Source organism: Molothrus ater, chromosome 21, assembly GCF_012460135.2.
Source record: "Molothrus ater isolate BHLD 08-10-18 breed brown headed cowbird chromosome 21, BPBGC_Mater_1.1, whole genome shotgun sequence".
In the NCBI taxonomy this organism is placed as follows: Eukaryota; Metazoa; Chordata; class Aves; order Passeriformes; family Icteridae; genus Molothrus; species Molothrus ater.
Genome location: NC_050498.2, coordinates 7,141,894 through 7,164,040, shown reverse-complemented (window position 1 = coordinate 7,164,040; position 22,147 = coordinate 7,141,894). Strand labels below are relative to the sequence as shown.

At 53.4% G+C, this 22,147-nt stretch overlaps 1 protein-coding gene across 6 annotated transcripts; it reads left to right on the top strand.

Moving 5' to 3' along the window:
* The first annotated feature begins 68 nt into the window (after positions 1–68).
* Positions 69–19,594, top strand: FLOT2 (flotillin 2). 6 transcript variants are annotated; one of them, XM_054517033.1, is made up of 12 exons: positions 69–253; positions 7,666–7,747; positions 9,721–9,789; positions 11,538–11,628; positions 15,503–15,626; positions 16,039–16,157; positions 16,568–16,681; positions 16,774–16,893; positions 17,277–17,491; positions 17,606–17,789; positions 17,943–18,092; positions 18,237–19,594. In XM_054517033.1, exons 1-12 carry the CDS (start codon positions 205–207, stop codon positions 18,273–18,275), a joined length of 1,356 nt encoding a protein of 451 aa, XP_054373008.1. In that variant the 5' UTR covers positions 69–204; the 3' UTR covers positions 18,276–19,594. The 6 variants fall into 6 exon arrangements, with proteins under 6 accessions (XP_054373008.1, XP_036251123.1, XP_036251122.1 ...); XM_036395230.2 differs by lacking the exon at positions 11,538–11,628 and having other exon boundaries at positions 9,721–9,811; XM_036395229.2 differs by lacking the exon at positions 9,721–9,789 and having other exon boundaries at positions 83–253.
* The last annotated feature ends 2,553 nt before the right edge of the window (positions 19,595–22,147 follow it).

Below are 22,147 nucleotides of genomic sequence, written 5' to 3'. Positions count from 1 at the left end.
CTCACGTCCCTTCCTTGCACGCCGCGCATGCGCCCGCCCCCCATGTTACCCCCGCTCACGCGGCTCCCAACATGGCGGCGCGCCCGGCCCGGCCCCGGCCCCGGGGTGTGGCACCGACCTCCCCAAGATGGCGGCGCCCGCGGGGCCGCGCCCCCACCGTGCGAGGCGCGGGGGCTTGTGGGGGCGGCCGGCGGCGGGGCCGTCATGGGGAACTGCCACACGGTGGGGCCCAACGAGGCGCTGGTGGTGTCAGGTACGGCCGAGACGGAGGGGCTGCGGGGTGACATGGAGGGCACCCTCAGGGGGTTGGGGGTCTTGGCTGTGAGGAGACTGTCAGGGGTTTGAGTGGTTCCTGCCATGGGAGGATCCTGAGGGATTGAGGGGGTCTGTAATGCGGTGTGCTGCGAGGGGACTTTGGGGGTCGTGGCTGAGTGGGAGCTCTCAGCGATTTGAGGGGTCTCGATCACTGGGGGGAACTGGAGGGGTGTCTCTGTGATGGAGCCGCACGGGAGGGTCCTGGCTGTGAGGGGACTCTCAGGGGTCCCTGTCGGTGGGGACACTGTCATGGAGAGACCCTGTGGGAGTTGGCGGGGGGGTCTCTGTGATGGGGTGTGCAAGGAGGGGGGAATTGAGGGGTACTAGGACTCCGAGGGATTCCAGGAGGGATCCCTGTCATAGGGGGGCCCTGAGTGATTTGGGAATAGACAGGGGGGAGGTGGGAGATGCTGTAATGGAGCTGAGGCTCCGGGGTGGGGTCCCAGCAGCGCAGAGCAGCGGGCAAGGTGCGGCCTCAGCAGGAGCTGCTGATTCCAGGTGATGTCAGGCACTGGCACCAGCAGAGCTCAAACAGGCTTTGGCTGGCATTGCCAGAAAACTGTTCTGTTCCTGGGGCAGGGCACTGCAGGCATGTCCCTGCAGTGCCCATCTTCATCTATCACATCCTGCTGCAGCTTCCTCACCAGAACATCACCTGGACTCTCAGTGGTGCTGGCACTGGATGCAGGTGATGCCCACTGGACGTGTGGAATGTCACCAGCAGCTGACTGAGGTGACTGAGGTTGGGGTTAAACAAACCAGCAGTGAAATCCCCCATGTCTGATTCAACCTGTAGCTGCTTCAACCTGTATCTGCTCCTGAAGCTTCAGGCTGCACTTTGGCATGGACCAGGCTTTGTGCAGACAGGATTATTATTAATTCATGATTGTAGGTGGATTAATTATTGTTAGGTGATGCGAGGGCTGGGAGCTTCCCTCTGTGGCAGACTGAGGCCAGCTGCAAGGTAATGAGCGCCGGTAGAAAATGCATGTGAACATCAAGGATGTGCCTCCAGTCACAGCTCTGCCACGCTTGCAACTGTGTTATTGTGGTTTTGGAGCCAAAGCCTCCAGCAGGCTGTGGCTGATCTGTTATCAGTTCATCTCTCTTGGATGACAGACCTGTTACGGGAATTCCTGAGGAGATGCCAGGAACAGGCTGCAGTTCTGGAAACAAATATGCCCACTCTGCTGGTGGCTTCTAAGGAGTTACAAACCCCACCCAGCAGCTGCCCAGGGCAGCAGTATTCCTTGCAGTTCTGGTCTGCAGTTCCCAGTGGGATCGAAAGCTGATGCTGTGCTTACCCTCCAAAGGGAACCCTGTCAAAACTGGCACTGCTTGGTGAAATGCCACATTCATGGCAAGCTGTGCTCCAGGTGTGCTGGGATGCCCTTTAGTCTCAAAGCTTGGGTTTGCTTCTGTTCAGCTCTGGAGTTTACAGCTTCCAGGACGAGCCAGCAGGAATTTGTGGCATCTGCTTGCAGCTCCAGGCGTGGTGCTTTTCCACAGCCAGGAGCAGCCAGCCCAGGACATTCCCCGAAGTGCAGCTGCGTTTTGGGAAGGGAGCAGAGATCACCCTGGGTTCTGCCAGCTGGGATGGGGTTTGGAGCTGCCACCAGGCTGGTTTTCCTCAGCTGCTGCCCAACGCAGTCTGCTGATACTTGCTGAATCCTGAGGGCTCTGCAGGGCCCTGCAGCTCCTCTGTGCCTGTGTGCATTAGTGAGAGGTTGTAGCTACAAGCCTTTGAAATTCCAGGAACTTGAGCCATGTTCCTTCTGGGAAAAGCAGGGAGGACCTCGTGGGAGAGCATTAATTTGTGTGATACTAAGCTGGATTTAGGGAGAGAGGGGAAGGGGAAGAGAAACTAATAATAATTATCAATAAGCCAAAATAATATTAAATAAGTTTTAGTTAAATTAATTTAAATAAACCAAATATTATTAGAGGCAGGCTTTTGGCATGCAGTCTTGAATTGTCATGTGGTAGTTATTTGAAAGACTTCACTTGGTGGGAGAGTTTTCTTTATTTTCTTTACTCAGCCTGTGCCCCTTGGTCTTTAGTCCTGGGCCTCCCCTGGCATGTGGGTTTTTCTGAGGAGGGTTGTTCTTTCTTTTCACTTTCTTGTGAGACACTCAAGTTCCTCCAGTGCTCCAGAAGCAGCCAGCTGTGCCTTGGGAACGTGGAGCTTTGTATCCTTATTTGGGAAGCTGCATCCCAGGCACAGCTCAGCACTCTGCTGGCACTGCTGTCCTTCCCCTGCTGAGCAGCACCGAGCTCCTTCTAAGAAACTGCACTGCTGATCGATCCATCAGTGAGCTGTGGAGCACAGGATTTGTAAGGAAGAGCCTTGAGTCTCCCCAGACTGTGGGTCTGACTTTTCTGGGAGAATCCCTTGGTGCAAGGTCTGAGGAGGCTTTGGCAGGAGCCTGGCACATCACTGAGCGTAACTGGGGCTGGTGGAGTTTTCAGGGAGGTACACAGAGTACCTGTTCATCCCCATATCTGAATGTTCCCACCAGCCAAATAGGCTGTGAAATATTGGGTTTGGGTTACAATCTCATTAAATGCAGCTTTTGTGGCTAAGGTCCATCTGCTGATTTTAAATACAGCACTATAATGTTTCCACGGTGTCACAATAAGGAAATCTGTATTTATAGTTGCCATGTTCATCTAACAGTTACCAAACAGTGTTGCCTAAGTCTCTACAGTTGAAGCATTTCCCTTCTGGCTGGCAAGGGCTGCAGCAGAGGAGCTCTGAGGGGAACACCTGGAAATACGTGATGGGGGAAGTGGGCACAGCCCTCCCTGTTCCTGTGTCAGAAGAAACTGCTACTTCAGCAGAATTTTAGGGAGTGAAAGGAGGAAAAAACCAGGGGAGTGCAACCCAGCCAACCCAACTTTATCTCCTAGGAGACTCCTGAGGCAAGTATGTTGCTTGTAACACCTACAAGAAGACAAGTAGAGGTATTTGCCATGTTCAGCTAATCTGATTCCTCCTCAGGTGAGCAGAAATCAGCTTGAGAAATATGCTCCAGCCCAGTTTCTCAAATTTTAGTTTGGTGCAACACCCTTTGGGGCTCCTTGATGTCTGTCGAAGAAGAGCTAGCAGTTAATTCTAGTCTTGTGTAGACATTTCCTGCTGCATGCCAGCAGTCAGGGGTGTGTAACCCTTCCAGGACTGCTCTATGCTCTTCCATCCTGTTCCTGCATCCCTCTTACCCCTTCAAGAACTGCTCACGTGCTATTTTCATGTTACTTTTCTAAGTTGAAAACCTGAAATAAGGATTTCTTGAGGTTCTTGAAGCCCTTCCTGCAAGAGACCTACAGTCCACAGTGAGAGAAGGAACTGGTTTCTCATATAGTATGAAATAAATATGAAACTTCCTGGAAGACCATTGCCAGGAAACTTGACAGTAGCTCACTGTTCAGCTGAATTTATCAAGTAAGTTCCTTGTTTTGGTTTGGATAATGGAATCGAGAATGTGCTTATTGAATTTGCAGGCTGAGCTGGGAATGGGTTTGAGAGCTTTGAAGAGCTGGATCAGGATCAAAACAAACTCTGGAGATTGGCCCCAATGGGCTGAACAAAACCCTTTGCAGTTCTGGAAGGAGAAATGTAGAAGTTACATTTAGGTGAGAAGAGTCTATTGCATGAAAATGGAACGAGAAGGTCCAGGAACATAAATGGAACAAGGATGTCCTGTGGAAAGATGTGGAGGGCAGCAAGAGCCACCTGAACCCTCACACTGATGGTGTAATTCCAGTTCTTCAGCCTCGAAAGAAATAGGAGCTTGTGGGAAGGAGCAGGCAGCTTCAGCTGGGTCTCAGGAGGTTTTTTTTTGCCCTGTGTTCATACAGTTCATTCCGTTCAAACTTTTCCAGGGTTGTGGTTGGGGTGCTCCACCTCTTACACCAGGCAAGCCATGCAGGAAACTTGCAGTGGCACTGGTGGTCACCTGCCAGGTTTAACTGAGTGCTCCTGCAGATTTAGGATTGTCATTTTGGCAAGGCAAATGCTTTCCCCACAGTTGGTTTCTCACTCCTTGTGATGCTCAGGGGTTGCTGAGAGTGCAGCATTGCAGCTGGTCTCAAGTCATGAGTGCTCAGAAGGGCCCTTACCCCACTCATCTGGGATCTTTCCTTCTCAGGAGCTGCTTCTTCACCTTTTTGAGCGTGGTTGGGCTCAAGGTTTCCCTTGTCATGTGCTTGTTAAATCTCCAGGACTTGTAAACTACTCTTTGGAAAGCCTGTTAGGTGGAGGTGGACAATAGCCTCAGACCTTTCCTTTTGGTTTCCAGAAGGAATTTTGGGGTAGTTTCTCAGTGATTTTGTTGTGTAGCTTCATTGTTGTTTGTTTTCTCTGAGTTGCTGTTTATGAGATGAGTTATTAAATGTGTTTTTAAACTCACTCCATAGCATTGTTACTCATTAAGTCATTTTCATATAAACCACATCCAGAACAAGATAGCCAGTATAATCTGCTTTCATCTAGTGCAGTGACCATCAGAGGCTTTTATGGATTCAACTCAGAACCCTGCATCTTTTAAAATTAATTTTTGTTAATCTTGTACCATTTCTGCATGTGAACAAATCCTAATTTATACACACAGCGAGGCCTAAGAACCAGACACCGACTTTAGTCTGGGCCCTGCTCTCAGATGTGATTTTCTTTATGTATGCTTTTGCCTTCCTCTATCTGTGCATTATCTTTTGTCAGTAACTGTTTTCAATTACGAACTTTTTCCTGGTCTGTCTGCACTCAGCAGCCTGTTTACCATGACCTGATTTTGGAAAGCTCACCACTTCCTGCCAGAGAGGTAACTCAGTGCCCGAGTTACCTGGGAGAGCAAACAACACTGAGCTTGTTCAGATCATCCCAGCTTTGATGTTTTGAGCCTTGTGTCCCCAAAACTGTTGAGGCTCATGTTCTTCCTTGCTCACTTCCTGCATCTGCTGAGAGCTCCTTTTATCTACCAACCCCCAAGCGATTAATCTTATTTCATAATAAATTAAAAAAACCCCAAACAAACAGACAACGTGCTTTCTCCTGGCTCTGGGAATTCTTGCTTGAACATGGGAGCCCTTCATTGGGAAGAGGCCAAGCTGGCTGGCAGCTCCCTGGCTATGAATCCTCCATTTGTGGCCCTGCACACTGCCCCGGAAGAGGCTCCGTGGATGTTTGTGGAAGCCACTGTGAGACCCAGTCTGCTGGAACAGTGGGCGTATTATAGCTGGGAAAGGCAATTTCTCTGCCAAATCTCATTGTGCAAGAGGGTTTATTCTTTAGCCTTGCAAAGGTTTTTGCTTTGTTGGTTCCTTTTTCACTTGCTGCCTGAGAATTGAGAAAGAGGCGGCAGGACTGCCATGGAAAATGAGCCCTCAGCTCCTCAGCCTTGCCAGGACGGAGCTCTGCTGCGCTCAGACGTCCAGCATGCGTGAAAGCAGCTGGCTGGCATCCCACTCCTCCTTAATGTGTTCGTTTTCCCTGGTTTTTTTAGGCTTTGAACAATTTTTGACATATAATCTAGCTCAGCAGACCGTGCTCTGCAGCTGTGTTGTGTAGCACCAGGAAGCAAATGTGGAGCTCATTTTGTGTGTGATACTAAATAAGGTATTTCCTTGCATTTCCTACGGAAGAAGAGGAACATCTGTGTGGAGAGGCACTTTCCTGTAGCAATGGTGGGTTTAGGGTGCAGAGCTTTCTCAGGATATTATTAAGAAAAAATTAACAGAGGTTTGGTAACGACCACATAGACCCTGGGAAATAAAATACCTTTCCATGTGGTGCTGCTTTTCCTGAGTGCCAGGAACACCTCCCTTCCTGTTCTTGGAAAACAAGGGCCTGGCTGAAAGGCTGAGCTAACCGGGCTGACGCCCTCCAAGAAATGTTAAAGGCATTGTGGTTACTGCAGGATGTTGTATCATCAGCTTCTGTAACGCTTGCCTGGCTGAAATCCCCTTCCAGCTACAGGAAAAAGCTATCCAAAGGCTGGCTCAGAGGTGACAGGAGAATATTCCTCTAGCCTGTGCAGCACAGGAGATCTGAAAAAGTGTGTAAAGAATTTTTCCCGTTTGTGTTTAATTCTTACTGAAATGCAGGGGTGAAGAATTGTAGATGGGGCAGATCTGCTGGTTTGTCAAACACTGCATGGAAGCCAGCGAAGCAGGCAGTGTGTGGCCAGTGTCTGGAAGCAGACAGTGTTTGGAAGTAGGCAGAAGATGGCTAAATGACAGGGAATGGAGCAAGAGGAGGAGCAAGAAGAGGAGGAGAACAAGGAGGACAGAGTCCCCTCCTGCAGTTGGAGGGCCCTGCAGGCATGCTGGCCAGGATGTGTGCTGCTTCTACTCTTCATTTTGACCTATGCAAACAATACTGGTCATTCCTCTTGAAAGGACTGCTGGCTTCATCCTTGTCCCTTTCCCTTCCCACTACCCAAAGCTCCCAGAGCCACTCTGTTTTCTGCATTCCTGCTCTTCCTCTGTGCTGGCTCTGTCTTGCCTGCAGAGATCTATCCCGCAGGGCTGGGGCTGGCTGTTGCTCTGTTTGCACAGCACTCGCCTTGCTGAGGCCCTCGGGCACTGCTGTAGTAAGAGTGATTATGGAGAGCAGCTGAGAGAGGGAATTCTGGCTCCATCTGCCTGAGAGTCAGCAGCTCCCAGCCCTGGTCCGAGCCAGGGAACTGCAGAGTTCCTCCCTTCCCAGCCATGAATCTGATCACTGGCAGGGTGCTCTCTTGAAAGGCAGCAGGGGTCGTGTTCTTTAAATCAAAGATATGAAAATCCAGGCAGCATCTTCTGGCTTCACTAGGATCACATCTTAACTGTGTCAGAAGAGTTCTGGAGGCTGCCTGAACCTCGGGCACATCCAGCTCTGAGATGGACCATCAAAGCATCAGATACTGTGCTACTTGCACAAGCCAGAATGAGGAGGTGTTTTTTGGGAGCTCAAAGGTTCTTCTGTCTTCTAATGCTGATTTGAGAGCTTCTGTGGGAATTTAAGGATGGTGTGAGGGAAACGAGGTGGATTTCTTATGTGGCTTTCCAAAGCAATTAGCATCACAGTTGAAGATACTGATATTGATTCTGGTTGCTAAAAGGGCTGAAAAAATAAAGCCCTGGTTTGGCATACAGCCCCTTTCTGTGTGTTACTGTTGGTCATAGTGAATTTTACAAATACTATTTTCCAACTTTATAAGACAATTCCAAAAAAGGTTGCCTTGTGAAAACTGGCATGTGAAGCCCATGGAGAGGAGGAAGAGGAGGATCTCCTCTGCCTGTAAGTTATTCCCTGTCCAAGAGCATGTGCATGTGTGTAATCCTGATGTCTCTGTGCTCTCTGCTGTGCTGCAGGTGGCTGCTGTGGCTCTGATGAGAAGCAATATGTGTATGGAGGCTGGGCCTGGGCTTGGTGGTGCATTACTGACACCCAAAGGTAAGGAGAGCCCTGTTATTTGTGGGCTTTTGGAGTGGGAATTTGGCAAAATCATCCCAGTGGGGCTGTCAGCAGTATTTTTAGGAGCACTGTATCAGGCACTGTGTATGAAACCAGGGATGAGGATCAGGAGTTCTTTGCTGGCTGTTGGCATGGGGACAGCTGGGTGCCACAGTGCAAAAGACACACACAAAAAAAGAAATCACATGCTTTCAGCTGGAGTGCTTTTCAAACAGCCTCTGTGTCCACAAGAGGAGCCAGCTCTGCCCAGTATGGCCCAACCCCTCACCCAGTAACAAACCAGTTCATGGCCTGCAGTGCACCAGTGCCCCCCTCTGCTCCTCAAGTCTCTCTTTGTAAAGATCTGCTGACTGCTGTCACCTTGGGAGCAGACTGTTCCCATTTAAAACCACGGGATTTCCTATCTCTCCCTTTCCTCAGTTGTGGATTTTGCTTGCTGCTGCTTACAGTCTGGTCTCTGAGCTGACATGCTGTGGTAGTGCTGCTGTCCTGCTAATACAGCTCTTTGTGTCTAGGATGTGTAGGAATGCTCCCTCCCAAAACATCCCTCATGTTCACTGATACAGGTTTCCTCCATCTGTGTAAAAAAATAACAGGGAAAAGGATAAAGACGTGACTTTTGAGTTTTACACTGAGTGATGGCCAGAGGTTGTAGTTAACCCTTACAGCCTCTTCCAGCCTCTTTTCCCTGTACCTCACCAGCAAAGTGAGCATGTGGCTGCCCTCACTCTGCACATGATGGGAGGTGGGAGAGGAAGGAAAAGGCCAGCTTGTGGGCTCAGTGTTTGAGGGCTGCATTTGAGCCAGACAAGCTTAATTCCCAAATTTTTGTGAGACAGCTTGTTGGGAAAACTGTTAATTGAACAAATAGTTCCTGCTTCTCCTCTTCTTCTGAGAAGCAGTGCAGGACCTTGACCTGCCCAGTACAGAAGATCAGACACATTTGGGAGGCTGATTTATTAAGTTAAGGATAGGCTGAATCCAGGGCCAAGAACTGGATTGCCAGGAACGAGCTGTTACATGATAGAGGTCTGGGCATTATTTAGCAAATGAGGCTCTTGACAGGAATTCCAGCATCCAAACAAACCTTCTGCTTTCAAATCCATACCAGTTCGTGCCGTGGGATGTGGGGCTTAATTCTCCTTTCTTGCATGCCTTAAGCTGTGCCCCAGATGGAGCCCGCTGCATTAACATGAAGAGTGAGACAGATTTCCTTCTCTGAAATTAGGACATTTTTTCTGGAACTGCCAGTGCTGCAAGCAAGAGAGACAGGAGCAATTGTGTTGCTGTCAGCGGCATCCCGCCAGGTAGCATTAACCTGGGAACAAAAGGAACAGTTAGAACTGGCAGGGTGCTGGGCACTTCTCCTGCTGCAACCTTGAGCACTGGGGAAAAACAAGGGGAAAAAATGCTGTCCCTGTTTAGGGGTCAGAAGTAAAAGCAGTGAGAGAGACAGTGTGGTCTAATATGCCTTTGGGGAAGCCAAATGGTGCTAATTCAGCTTCCCAGGACAGCACTTGGAAGCAACTTCTCTCCTCAATGCCTTAGCCAGGGGTGGGTAGCCAGATCCCTGGTGTTTTCATTTATCTGTCCTCTCTTAAATACTGACATAGAAGCATCTAAATTATTACCAAAAGGAATTTTTCTGTTTGCAAGCATTACTTCAACAGAGAACTCCAGCTGACACCAGGATGGCACAGTTTTGTGTGCAGGGTGGGGACGAGCCCCCAGCCTGTTTATCCTCACTAAAAGGAACTGCTGGATGCTGGAAACTCCCACCCATGACCAGGGAAGCTGATTATGGAGCCCTGGGAGCAGGCAGTGGGAGAAAGGCAAACTGACCAGGGAAAAGCTGAAACCTGAAAGTCTCGTCTGTCCTTTGCAAGGAGTGTCTTACTCTGTGGTAACTGCTCTGTGTATTTGCTGTCCTACCCTTACTCCTCCCTGCTCAGAGTGTCTTTGGAGGTTTTGACCATCCTCTGTCGCTGCGAGAATGTTGAGACGTCGGAGGGGGTCCCCCTGTACGTAACAGGGGTTGCACAGGTAATAATCCTCCAGCTTCCTAACACACTGTCTAACTGTTTATTTAGTTTTGAGCAGCAGCAGCAGCAGCAGGATAAAATAAAATTTAATGATTTTCTAATGGGACAGCTGAAATCTCCGTACTCTCCTCTCCTTCCCCTTCTCCAGCACTTGCTCTGTGGCACTCCACAGCTCATAGGTAATGCAGACAGGTACATTCCTGGCAAATTCCAAATCCAGCATTGCTGTACCTAACATTTGCTCCTGCTGTAACCCTTTCCTTGCCAGCACTGTCTCCACTGGAGGCTTGGGGGAGAGCAGAAGGGCATCTGGAGGCACACTTTTGTGTGGAGGCACAAGCAGGCCAGATTGGATTCTCTACAGGATTTGGGACAGGTGGGAAGGCAGATTTTGTGCCATTTCAAAATTGCAACTGTGCCTGGCTCTGCAGTGTTGGCTATGGATTCCCACTCAGCCCTTCTTCCTCCACATGGAGACACTGCCCATTTTGGATGTTGTCACCTTTGAAAATACAGCACAGAGACCTCAGGTGAGTTGCAGCACACAGGACTGGCATTATGAACCAGTAATGACTAAATACCCCTGTGAACAGAACCTAAGAAGCAGCACAGTTTGGAAATTAAATTCCAAGTCTAGATTAGGCCTTCAGAAGGTTGAAATCCTGCAGTATCTGATTAAAGCTGTGAACACATGGCAAAAAATGCCTGTGATGTCCTGGACAGTGGGATGTGTTTGATCAGCTCCCAGTTTGCGTGCCAGTTTAATTAGGACAGTGGCCAAGGCAGGCAGAACTTGCAGGATAGGTTTCAGCACTTCCAGGCAATCCTGGAGCAACTCAGCATGCACACAGCAGCCCAGGGCAGCCCCTTCATGGTTCAGATGTTTGACCTGATGTTCACTGACACAAACTCCCTGCCCCGTGGCTCCCTGTCCCGACTCCCAACGTCTTTCTGGCTCGTTATGGCTGATACAGGAGCCAGGCTTGGCTTCCTGGAACCTGCCACAGCCCAAGATGTCCCTTGTTTACCAAATGGTGACCTGTCTGTAGATTGCTGGGACTGACCAAAGTACCTTGAGCCCACCTGGGGTGGCAGAGACAGCTCTGGAGCTGCAGGATCTGTTCCTGGCTGCCTGATGCTCTACAGGTGCAGCCATAAAGAGCTGGAGACTCATTTCCATCTTTGGGTCACGGGACACTGGAAAAATAGAGGGAGAGGTGAACCAGGTCAGGGGGTAGGTGTGGTAGGGCTAACCCAGGGTTTCTTCAGCATCAGTGTCAGGTTCTGCCAAGCACCAGCACTCATGTGAGGTGGGTGGGAGCATCCCAGTTCTGTGCTGTGCTTTCAAACCAGTGACACCACCCTGTGCTGCCATGGCATTGGGCAGCATGGCACAATGAGCCTCTGACAGAGGGCCCTTTGGGCTCTCAGTGCTGCAGCTTCTGGCTCCTCACTAACTCAGCAGGAGGGAAAGGGCCACAGGATAATTTCCAGTCTGGATTCCAGCCTTTGCTGATAAATTACCTTAAAGCATTATCTGAAAATCTATTTCTTGGCCACAATGCCCCGTCTGTCTCCAGTCACAGATGTGGTCCCTTGGCTGCATTCTGTGCCTGCCTTGCATTACCTGTGATGAGTGCAGCAGGTAGCCCGGGGCAGGAGATGCAAAGGGAAGAGCTGAGTGTGTGTAACCTGGAAACGTGCAAACATTTTACGTTTTTTGGCAGGATTTCCCTAGAGATAATGACGTTACAGCCCAGGTGTGAGGACGTAGAGACGGCGGAGGGGGTAGCTATAACTGTCACAGGTGTGGCACAGGTACAGTAACTCCAAAACATCATTTCAGGAATGCATGTCTCTAACTTACCTCTGGTTTTCCCTCTGAAGAGGTTGCTGTTGTCCAGGGAGAGAAGCCAGCTGCTCTGGAATAAACCTTTGTACCAAATCACATTGTCCTTGTTGGTACAAACACGCTCCAGCATGTTCCATGTGGTGAAGGGGGTTGTGACTTCTCTTCTCTTCCCAGAATAATTTTTTTCTGGTGTCTCATTTGTCCACGTGGCAAATGAGGTGTGTGGGGGTGGACTTGATGTGTTTGTAGAATGCTGATGTGCTGTGGTGCCCTTGGAGCTGTGTGTGACCCCACAGGACTGACCCATAACTTCCTGAGATGGTATTGAGCATTATATTCCTTTGGATTGTTATTGTTAGCACATGGGCCTTGTAATTCTTCATGGTGAGTTAAAGCTTGAAAAAAAGAATTTACTCCCTCCAGGCACTAAAACTGGCGTGTAAAATTTTTGGCTGGAATTGAATTTTTATTCTCTACAGCTTTTTTCAAATGTAAGAACCTGCTTTTGCTGCTTGTGGCAGCACACCAAAACCCTGCACTTCTTGGAGTCTGAGGCCTGCTGTCCTGGTACAGTCTGTCCTTGGGGCCAGGTCCTGCCCTGGGGAGGATGCTGGGAGGGAAATGTTAGTTTTTGAGGGAATTTGGCTCCTCCAATAGGCAGCTGGATGCTGTGATTGAAAATTACTCCTGACAGCTCATTCTGCAATTGGGTGTACAAACCAAGAGCGGCTCTCAGTGCACGCAGGGCTGTGCTCACTCTGTGTCCAGGTGTGTTGTCACAGGACAAGTGGCTGCCACATTCCCTGTGGGGAGCTCTGGAGCCAAGGGGAGCTGTTGAGTGAAAATCCCTCATGGACCCAGCACCCTTGATTTCTATTTTCCAGTACTTTATATTCATCTTTCACTTAGTTTCCAGTCCTTGATATCCATTTAGCCGCTAAGGTGTCACATAACCCCAGTGGTCTTTGCATGGTTGTCAAAAATGTGTGCACCCATGTCTCCCTTCACACTCTTTTCCTAAATCTGTCGGCTTTTCCATCTGTATTTGGTGTTTCTTTGAAGCCAGCATTCCCTTTTGTCCTAGTTTTGGGAAATCCTTCCTGCAAAATGGTCTGGTAGAAGAGGACTGGATCACCAGGTGCCTTGATTTAAAAATGCAGACCCCAGTTCATCTCATTCATGTTATTCTCTCTTCTCACTGTTCATTTTTTCCATTGACAGTTAATTTTAAAGCTGTGATCCAAGGAATTGCCACACAGAAAGCAGCCTCAAGGCTGTTGGGGATGTGCATGACAGAGATTACCTTAATTCTGCAGAAGCACTTTTTGAGGCAAATGTTTTTCTGTTAAGGGCTTGAGGAAAAAAAAAAAAGGGAAAAAAACCCAAACAAATTATTCCTAGAGAAACAGCTTTTAAAGTGTTTGCTGCAATGATAGAAGTGCTTAATGTGCATAAGGATGCTGTTCTTTTCTTGAGGAGGGATGTAATGAGTGCTCACCAGTAGCCTCCTTCCCATGTTGGCTGGGTGCTGGGATGTGCTGGGATGCTGCTCCCTTAGGCCATGCTGGGCTCTATATCCTTGTGCAGCATTTTCCTGAGCCTCCAGCTAATTGGATTCTCTGTGCTCACCCGTCACTGCGAGTGCAGCTGGCTGGAGCAGGGTGTGGTGGCATCGATCCTGCACAGGGGATTGCTGGATGGAGGCTCTCTGATCCCCTGCCAGCCATGGGCTCTCCCTCTGGTGGCAGTGACATTTGAGTGTCGCAGTGCCCTGCCTGAAACCCTGCAAAACACGCTGAGCACAAATTGCTCAACTCTGCTTTCTTTTGTGCAGTCTTTGCTTTGGAGGTTGGGATCTGTATTCCATGCAGAGCCAGGCTCCCGTGGGCTGGCCAGAGCTCAGCAGTGGAGGCTGGCTGGCTTTATCCAGAGGCTGAATCATTCCTTGCTCCCAAGTACCACAGGGATTCTCCTAATGAACATCCTGCCCTGTGCTCTGTCCTCCCCGCAGCTCCCGAGGGTGGGGATTGTTTGGAGAGGTGGAATTGCTGGCAGATGCTCACCATAAATGTCGCTGCTGAGTCTAATTGCTTTTGATACTTGCAGAAATCTCCTGTTTGCTGTGAGAGGAGCCTCATGCAGGGCTCACACTCCTGGGTGCAGCTCCAGAGCAGCTCTCCCAACTCCCCCTTGTGTGGGAAGAGCACACTGCTGGCCTGGGTTGTAGGGACAAGAAAAACCACTGTGGAATTGGCCCTGAAATGATCCCAAGAGGCTTTGGGGACAATGCAGAAGAGGATTGCCACGCTTGCCTGAGGCTGTTTGACATTTTGACTGGGACACCCAGTCTGGGAAGCAGCAGTAGGAAACAGTCTCAGCCTGGGTTGGTGTTTCTAAACATTACAAGGGGCAGGGTTGTGGCACGTGAGTTTTGGCCAGCTCACTCTGTCTAGCATGGCCCACCTCCTGTCCCTTTAGAAGGTGACAGTCAGTCCCAGCTGTCCTGCTCTCTGGCACTGTCTGGGCCAGGTGCTGCTGTTGGGCTCTGGAGGGATGATTTTGTGTGTGTGGGCTGTCAGACAAGACTCTCAAGAAAGAGCTGTGTTGCTTTTGCAGCTGAAAGTGCTAGAGGGTATCAGGATGAGGTCTGTAGCCTGTGAATCCCTCCATAGTGTGCACTGGGACCCTCAGAGGGCCCCTGTACAGCATCTGTGCTTTGGAAATCTCAGAACCAGGTCCAGCCACGGCCCTTAGGGCGGGACTCAGAGTGCCACCAGCTCCTTGTGGGACAGGAGGCACTGCCCAGCCCAGCTGTGTCCATGAGAGGGTGCTGTAGGATCCAGAAAGCTGTGTGACTGCTCTGGACCTGCTCCCTCTCAGAATGTCCCTGTGCCCAGCCTTTGCCCTGAGCCCTCAGACTGGACATGGCCACCAGGAGCTGTTGTCTTGGTGAATTGCACCCCTGATAGCTGGGTGCTGTAGGCACAGAGCTCCACTGCCTAACACACCCCACAGAGATTTGTAATTCACTTTGCCTTTGAAAAACAGCCCTGCGACGAGCAGGGCCATCCTAAGACCCTGGCTTGGCTGGAATGAGTGCACTTTTAGCCCTGGCTCTGGAGTAAGGGAGGTGAAAACATTGCTGGGGTGGCTGTGTCCCAGCTCTGGGGGGACTGTCACCAGACTGACCATGCTGAGCAGAACAGCCAGGTCCTGACCATGGCACATTGGGGTCATTGCAAAGGATGCCTGGGAGCTCCCAGCTACAGGCAGGACAAACCAGTGGCCTTATTGTCCCAGCCCTCCTTCCAGGGAACACTGAATGGAACCCCTGTTCCCAAGCTGCTCCTTGGGCATGTCACATTCTTTCTCATTCTCTGTCTTTTTGGGGTCAGAAGAATTAATTCTAGTGAAAGAGGAGGAAGAAGAAGGTAACAAAATGGGTTTTGGCCAGAGGTGGTTAATATCCAGCTTTCTTCTGACTGGTGTTGGTGCAGTGGCTGAACTGCTGTTTCAGGGCTTTTTGTAGGGTTTCTGTGAGTTGGGTCTGGTAGGGCCAGGCTCTGTCCCCACTGCTGAGCAGCTCCACACTGATCTGCTGTCAGGGTTTGGTATTTGTGGTGGCACAGAGAGCGGGGGCTGGTCCAGTGGCCTGGCTCAGGTGGGGACAGCTCAGCCTGGGGACAGCTCAGCAGTGGGTCCCTTGGAGCATCAGTAGCATGGGGGCCTGGCAGCCTGGTGGTGGTACTGCTGCTTCTGCTGCTGCTGCTGCTGCTGCTGGGTGCCTGCACCTCCTGGACAGGCACCTTCAGTCCCTCTGCTTCTGTCTCCTGTCTCTAGGTGAAGATAATGACTGAGAAGGAGCTCCTGGCTGTGGCCTGTGAGCAGTTCTTGGGGAAGAACGTGCAGGATGTGAAGAACGTGGTCCTGCAGACTCTGGAGGGACACCTGCGCTCCATCCTAGGTATGGAGGGCTCATCCCTTGCAGGCACCTCGAGTGGCTTTGTCTCCTCTCAGCTGGCTGGTCCCAGCAGTATCACTGCCACCACACAGCCACATGCGACTATCCTGTGCTGCCTGCAGAGGTGGCATCTCCCCTCCAGCAGCTCCCTCTGCGTGGCTGGGCCTTGTGATAAATGAGTTTTCGGTGCCTGCAGTGAGAGATGTCTGAGTCCCCAAGGGCCACAGGTAGCACATGTGGGTGGTGGTTGCACTTGTGAGACTGAGATGTTGCTGCCCCTGCTGTGGCAGAGGATTACGCCCTTGAGCCCAGTCCTGACAAGATTAGGGACAACCAGGATGTTGCTGAGCTCAGACCCACATTTTTGTGTGTTACCTGTTCCAAATAAAGTGCTTCACCTTCCTCCCCTCTTCAGGTACCCTGACAGTGGAGCAGATCTACCAGGACAGGGACCAGTTTGCCAAGCTGGTGCGGGAGGTGGCAGCTCCCGACGTGGGTCGCATGGGGATCGAGATCCTGAGTTTCACCATCAAGGTACGCCCAGATGTTGGGCACTGCTCTAGGCAGAGCTGTAGGAGCAGCAGGAGAGCCTGGCCATGACCCCCCTGCTGCAGCTGGAAGGCTCAGGCTGACAGCCTGTCCCAGCCCTCCGGGGGTTTCCATGACAGCCGCCACAGCATGTCCTGTATCCAGGCAGCTGGGCCAAGAGCACCGGGGTAGCTGCCTCTGTAAACAAGCTCGTGGAGAGAGCTGGCTGATAACCCAGCCTCCTGGGAGTGAGGGAAGATGTCAGGATGGCCTCCTTCTCCCTGCCCTGCCTGTTTGTTTGAAGCAGCTGACGTGATGTGTTCTGACCCTGGCCTGACCACACTGAGCTTCAATGGGAAAGGGAGCAAGATGGAGTCACTCATTTGAAGTGGTTATGACTTATCTCCCCTCCCCAGGATGTCTATGATAAAGTGGATTACCTGAGCTCCCTGGGGAAGACTCAGATTGCAGCTGTCCAAAGGGATGCAGACATTGGAGTGGCAGAAGCCGAGCGGGATGCTGGCATTCGGGTGAGTCTGGAGACATGCTGGGCTTCCCTGGAGCAGCCTTTTCTGCTCCAACTGCATGCCCTGGAGCTCTGCTCTCTGTTCCCTCTCTGCAGGAGGCAGAGTGCAAGAAGGAAATGCTGGATGTCAAGTTCATGGCAGATACCAAAATAGCAGATTCCAAACGGGCTTTTGAGTTGCAGAAAGCTGCCTTCACTGAGGAAGTCAACATTAAGGTGAGAGTATCCCACAGCCCACTGCTGTTCCCTGGATGGTCTGTGGTGGTGTTGGTAGCTCTGGGACTTGTCAGCTTCCTCCTCCTACATCTGTTAGGAGAGCTGGGGCGGAAAACCCAGGTCTGTGTGTCACTGTGAGCTTGCAGCAGATTCCTCTCCTGTTTGCAGCAATTCAGTGGGACTTGGAGAACAGGAAAGGATGGGGAGGGTTGAACCTGGAGTTGATATGGGCTTAAGTGCTGTGGGAAGAGCAGCACTGAGGATTGGGATGTCAGCACTGGGAAAAGGTTCAATAGCAGGAGTCATGTCTGGTTTTGAGGTCCTTATGTGTGTGTACCCGAGTTCATGGCCCTGACCCCTCTTCTCCTCTCCCCCGTGTGCAGACTGCAGAGGCCCAGCTGGCCTACGAGCTCCAGAGCGCCCGGGAGCAGCAGAAGATCCGTCAGGAGGAGATTGAGATCGAGGTGGTGGAGCGCAAGAAGCAGATTGAGGTGGAGGAGAAGGAGGTGGTGAGGATGGAGAAGGAGCTGACGGCCACCGTGAAGCAGCCGGCCGAGGCCGAGGCCTATCGCATCCAGCAGATCGCCGAGGGCGAGAAGTGAGTGAGCCCTGCCCTGGGCCGGGCTGGAGGAGCACAGCGCTGCCCTGAGCCCCAGCTCCTGGGCTCTCTGCAGGGATCCAGGCTGCTGCAGGGCTGCGTTTCCCTTGCCAGGGTGAAGCAAATCCTCCTGGCTCAGGCGGAGGCAGAAAAGATCCGCAAGATCGGAGAGGCCGAGGCTTTTGTGATCGAGGCCGTCGGGATGGCCGAGGCTGAGGGGCTGAAGCTGAAAGCAGAAGCGCTCCAGAAGTATGGAGAAGCTGCCCAGCTGGCTCTGGTGCTGGATGCACTGCCTGAGGTGAGGAGGGGGCAGCTTTCCCCTGCTCCAGGTGGGCTGGGGGGGCTCCCAGACTGGGCCAGGTCTCCTGGGGGCACAGCAAGGCCCTGTAGGGACCTTTCCCAGTGAGCTGCTGAGCAGTTCCTTGACTCTGTGCTCTCCCTGCTTCCCCAGATCGCTGCCAAAGTGTCTGCTCCCCTCTCCAAAGTGGATGAGATTGTTATTCTCAGTGGAGAGAAAGGCAGCACCATGTCTGATGTGAACCGTCTCCTGGCTGAGATCCCCAACTCCGTGCGTGCCATCACTGGTGTGGATCTCACAAAGGTGAGCTGGGCACAGGGACTTGCCTGGAAGCTTTCAGCCTCCCAGGGAGCCTCTCCTTCCCCAGCCCTGACCACCACGGAGTGCAGGCAGTGCCCTGCCTCCCCCTCCTGCAGCCCTAACAGCTTCTCTCTTCCCCTCCTGCAGCTTCCTCTGTTCCAAAAAGCCACCGAGGCCAAGGAATGAGGTTGGCCAACCCAAAGGTAGTGAAGATCACTCCCTGTTATGCACTCAGACATCAACTGCCTTCAACACATGGGAATTCCTTTTATATCAAAGACAATCCAAGTTTCGTTTGTAACTGGTGCCTTATTTTGTAGGGCCAGAAAGATGCATGTCCTGTCTGCTGCTCTTTTATTCCAAAGCTGAGAGAGGATTTATTTTCTAATTAACTTTGTGTTGTCTCAGGCCAATCCTGTCCCCAGTTATGACTGGCAGCTTGTCTGGTGTTGCAGTCCCTGTGCCTTGCTGTTCTCTGCCCTGGGGTGAGCACCTGGGACTTGGAGCAGAGGCTTGGGATGGGGAGTTTTAGGAAGAGAACCAGGACCTCCCTCCCCTGGGCTCCTTGCCCTGTCTCAGTGACCCTCCTGGGCCCTGTCCTCTGCCCACAGCTGTCCCTGTGGCTCTCCCTGTCCCTGTGTCTCACCCCCAGGGCCCCCACAGTGCCAACAGCCCTGCCCAGGCTGCATGGGTGGCACTCAACCCCCCACAAAAGGTGACAATCCAGCACTAGCAGTGGGTGCTGCCCTCTCCCATGCTTGGGGAATTTTCCTCACAGGATCTGAAGCAGGGAGAGCTCCAGGGGAGAGAGGGAGCCCAGTTCAGCCCTGGTGAGATCTCACCACCATGAGTACCAAAAAGTAGTGCTGTGCCAAAGGCACCCATCCCCTCAGAGGGCAGTGAAGCCACTGTGCCTGCTGTTCCCAGGTGCTGTGACACTTCCCAACCCCACAACTACTCAAGCAGAGTGGTGGTCAGAGGTGGCTGTGGGACCAGCAGGACACTGAGGTGGGGACAGGCTCCCCCAGCACAGCCTGTACGGCTGCCTCCCTCCCTCCCCCTGCCTCTTAGGCCAGTGGCTTTGCTGCCTTGTGACAATGTGAAGGAGATTGTCCCCGTGTGTGCCCCAGAGCCCTGTGCTGGCCCATGCCCTCCCCAGAGCCTGTCCCAGTGCCCGTGTTCAGCGTGGCTGGCACAGCTCAGTGTGTGCAGTCAGCCTGGCACTGCTGGCAGCGGGGCTCTGGGGGTCCTGCACCCCCAGCTCGGTGCCCCCACCCCGTGCCACGGGGCGGCTGCAGGTCCCTCCCAGCGGTGTCCTTTGCCAGGGTGACCCTCGGCGGGTGCTGCGGGGCCCCCCCGTGCCCTCCGTGCCGTTATCAGCCCCCGGCCTGCGCTGGCCCGAGGGCGGCGGGCAGGCGTGCCGGGCCGGGCCGGGCCCTATCTGCATGTGCCGCCACCCCGCTGCCGTGAGATAATAAACCCTTGAATAAACCCTTGTCACCTCCTGCTGGGCTCTGTCTGTCTGTCCCGCCCCGGCTGCCCTGCGTGGCTTGGGCTGGCCGGGAGCTGCTGGTCCGGGGGTGCTCCCGCGGGGATGGGGGACAAGGAGTGCAGGAGGTGAGGTTCCAGCTCAGGCTGCTCCTCCAAGGCTCCTGGGAGCTGGTGGCTTCCCCGTGGTCACCGTCCCAGCCCTTGTCATGCTCCCCCAGGGATGAGTGTGGAGCCAGGAGAGAGCCCCATGCATGGCCCGTGTGACCCAGGGGGTGACCTCTGCAGGGGCACCCCAAAGAGTGACAGGTGCTGAAGGCGCAGTGTCACAGCAGCCAGGCTGGTGGCAGCAGCTCACGTCCCCCTGCCCTGCCACCAGAGCCCCGTCCCAGCCCCACACGCCCTTCCCTGCCCTGGGGGACAGCAGGGGTGGGTCTGGGGGTACCTGTCCTGCTCAGGGTCACCCTGCAAGCAGGACCAGTGACAGCCAGCATGGGGGGCTTTGCTGCACTGTCCTCCTTGGGGAAAATGGTTTCTTTGTGCCCTGCAGACCCTCCGTGTCCCCCTAAACCCAGAGCAGGACAACAGGCCCTGTCCTCTGTGTCCTGCAGGATGGCCCTGCAGATAGACAGGGTGGGGACAGCTCTGCAGCTCCCAGTGCCTCCTTATCTGGGGCCAGCCACGCTGTCCTGGGGCAGCATGGCTGCTGGGAGGGCTGTGGCACTCGGGGGTCTCTGTGGCATCTGGGGGGTCCCACACCAGCTGTGGGGACACTCAGGCCCCCTCTGCCACTGTGGGGTATAAGGCCACAGGGGCAGGGCTGCCCTTGGGTGCTGAGCAGGCAGCAGGGCTGGCAGGCAGCACCAGCATGGAGACAATCCCATGGGGACAATCCCTGGAACTCACCTGGAGCTGGCAGCGCTTGGGGACTCAGGGACACTGCCTGTGTCACTGCTCTGCACACTGGGGTGCTTGTGCCACAGTTTGGGGAACACTGCAGGCTCCAGGACTCCTCTGGGTCACAAAAGGGACCAAACCAGGAGGTCCCTTGCAGCCCCCAAGTCCCCACAGCCTCATGGCCTGGGACAGGCTCAGACCAGGGCTGGACCCTGTGCCCCCTCCTGCCAGGGTCTGCCCAGGCCAGGGGCAGTGTGGTCCATGCTGTCACCCAGAGGTGACAGAGGGTCCAGGGACACCTTGTGTGGCAGGGCAGGGTCCCTGATAGCCCGAGGCTGCTGCTTATCGGGACCCGGAGCACACGGCAGGGGATTGTCATTATCACCTCCCCCCAGCCGAGTTCCAGGAATGCCAGCCTGGCCTGGCACAAACAGCCCGGCACGATGGCACAGCACCGGCTGCAGGATGCGGCCCTGTGGGGACAGACAGGGCTGGGGGACACAAATGACCAGGGTCATGCACAGGCAGGTGACACTCATGGTCAGGGGGTGGAGCCGTTTGGGGACACGCGTGGTGAGGGGACAAATGTGACCCAGGGTCATGTGCAATGAGGGGACACAGCCCTCTTGGGGACACACGTGGCCAGGACGGGCCCTTGGGGGGACACAGCTGGGGGTTACATCCCTCCAGGGCACACAGATGGCCAGGGGAGCGTGTCCTTTGGGGACACCTAACTGGGGGACACAGCCTCCCTACACCACGTGTACCCTGTACCTCACCTGAGGGTGCCTGTGTAGGGTGACCCCCACTCCCAGATGTCCCTATGTCCCCCAGATGTCCCTCCTGGTCCCCCTCCCCACGGGCTGCCACCCGCCCTGTCCAACACCACTGTCCAGCAACTGGGAGCCAGTTTGCAGTGGGGAGCTCCCAGTTCAGGGTCCCCACAACAATGGGAAAGGGTAATCCTGGTGACCACAGGAGGATGGGGCATTTGTGAGGCCACCTTGAAGTGGAAGATGCAGGGATGGCCCCTTGCAAGCCCCACGTCCCCAAATTCCCAAATGGACAATGCCAGGCTGGGTGGGGGGAGCTGCTCGGGGCGGTGCCCCCCTGGGCATGAAGGGGTTAAGGGCCCTGTCCAGCTGTGCGGTGCAGATGTGAGATATGCAGATGAGGCAGAGCAGGTTTTATAAGGCGGGTGCAGACCTGGCACCCCACAAAGCCCCAGTGCCACCCCACAGGTAGGTGCCACCACCTGGGAGCCCCTGTCCTCCTCAGGGAGGGTGGGATTGGGAGCACAAAGGTGGGATTTGGGAGCCCCTGTCCTGCTCTGAGATGGGGTTATGGGATAAAAGGAGGGTTAGGGGGGTGCTGTGGTGGGGAGGAAATTGGGAGCCCTCAATCCCATTCTGGGGCAGCAGGACTGGGGGGCAAAGATGGGATAGGGGGGTCTTGGGGTGAGGGGACAATTGGGAACCTTTGCTCCTCTGCAGGGTGGTGGGAATGGGGTGACAAGGAGGGACTGGGAGGACACCTGGGTAGGGAAGCACTGAGAACCTCTGTCCTGCTCTGGGGTGGTGGAACTGGGAGGGATGAGGAGCAGGTGGGGAGGTGCTGGGACAGGAGGGGACAGGACCGGGGGACAGGGATGGGTGAAGGTGACACCGGGGTGA

What these genes read in the sequence shown, in the direction of transcription:
- FLOT2 (XM_054517033.1), top strand. Translation starts at nt 205, where the DNA reads ATGGGGAACTGCCACACGGTGGGGCCCAACGAGGCGCTGGTGGTGTCA. An exon ending in CGAGGCGCTGGTGGTGTCAG is followed by an intron (nt 254 to 7,665) that starts GTACGGCCGAGA and finishes GCTGTGCTGCAG; the next exon opens with GTGGCTGCTGTGGCTCTGAT. An exon ending in TGCTGGATGCACTGCCTGAG is followed by an intron (nt 17,790 to 17,942) that starts GTGAGGAGGGGG and finishes CTGCTTCCCCAG; the next exon opens with ATCGCTGCCAAAGTGTCTGC.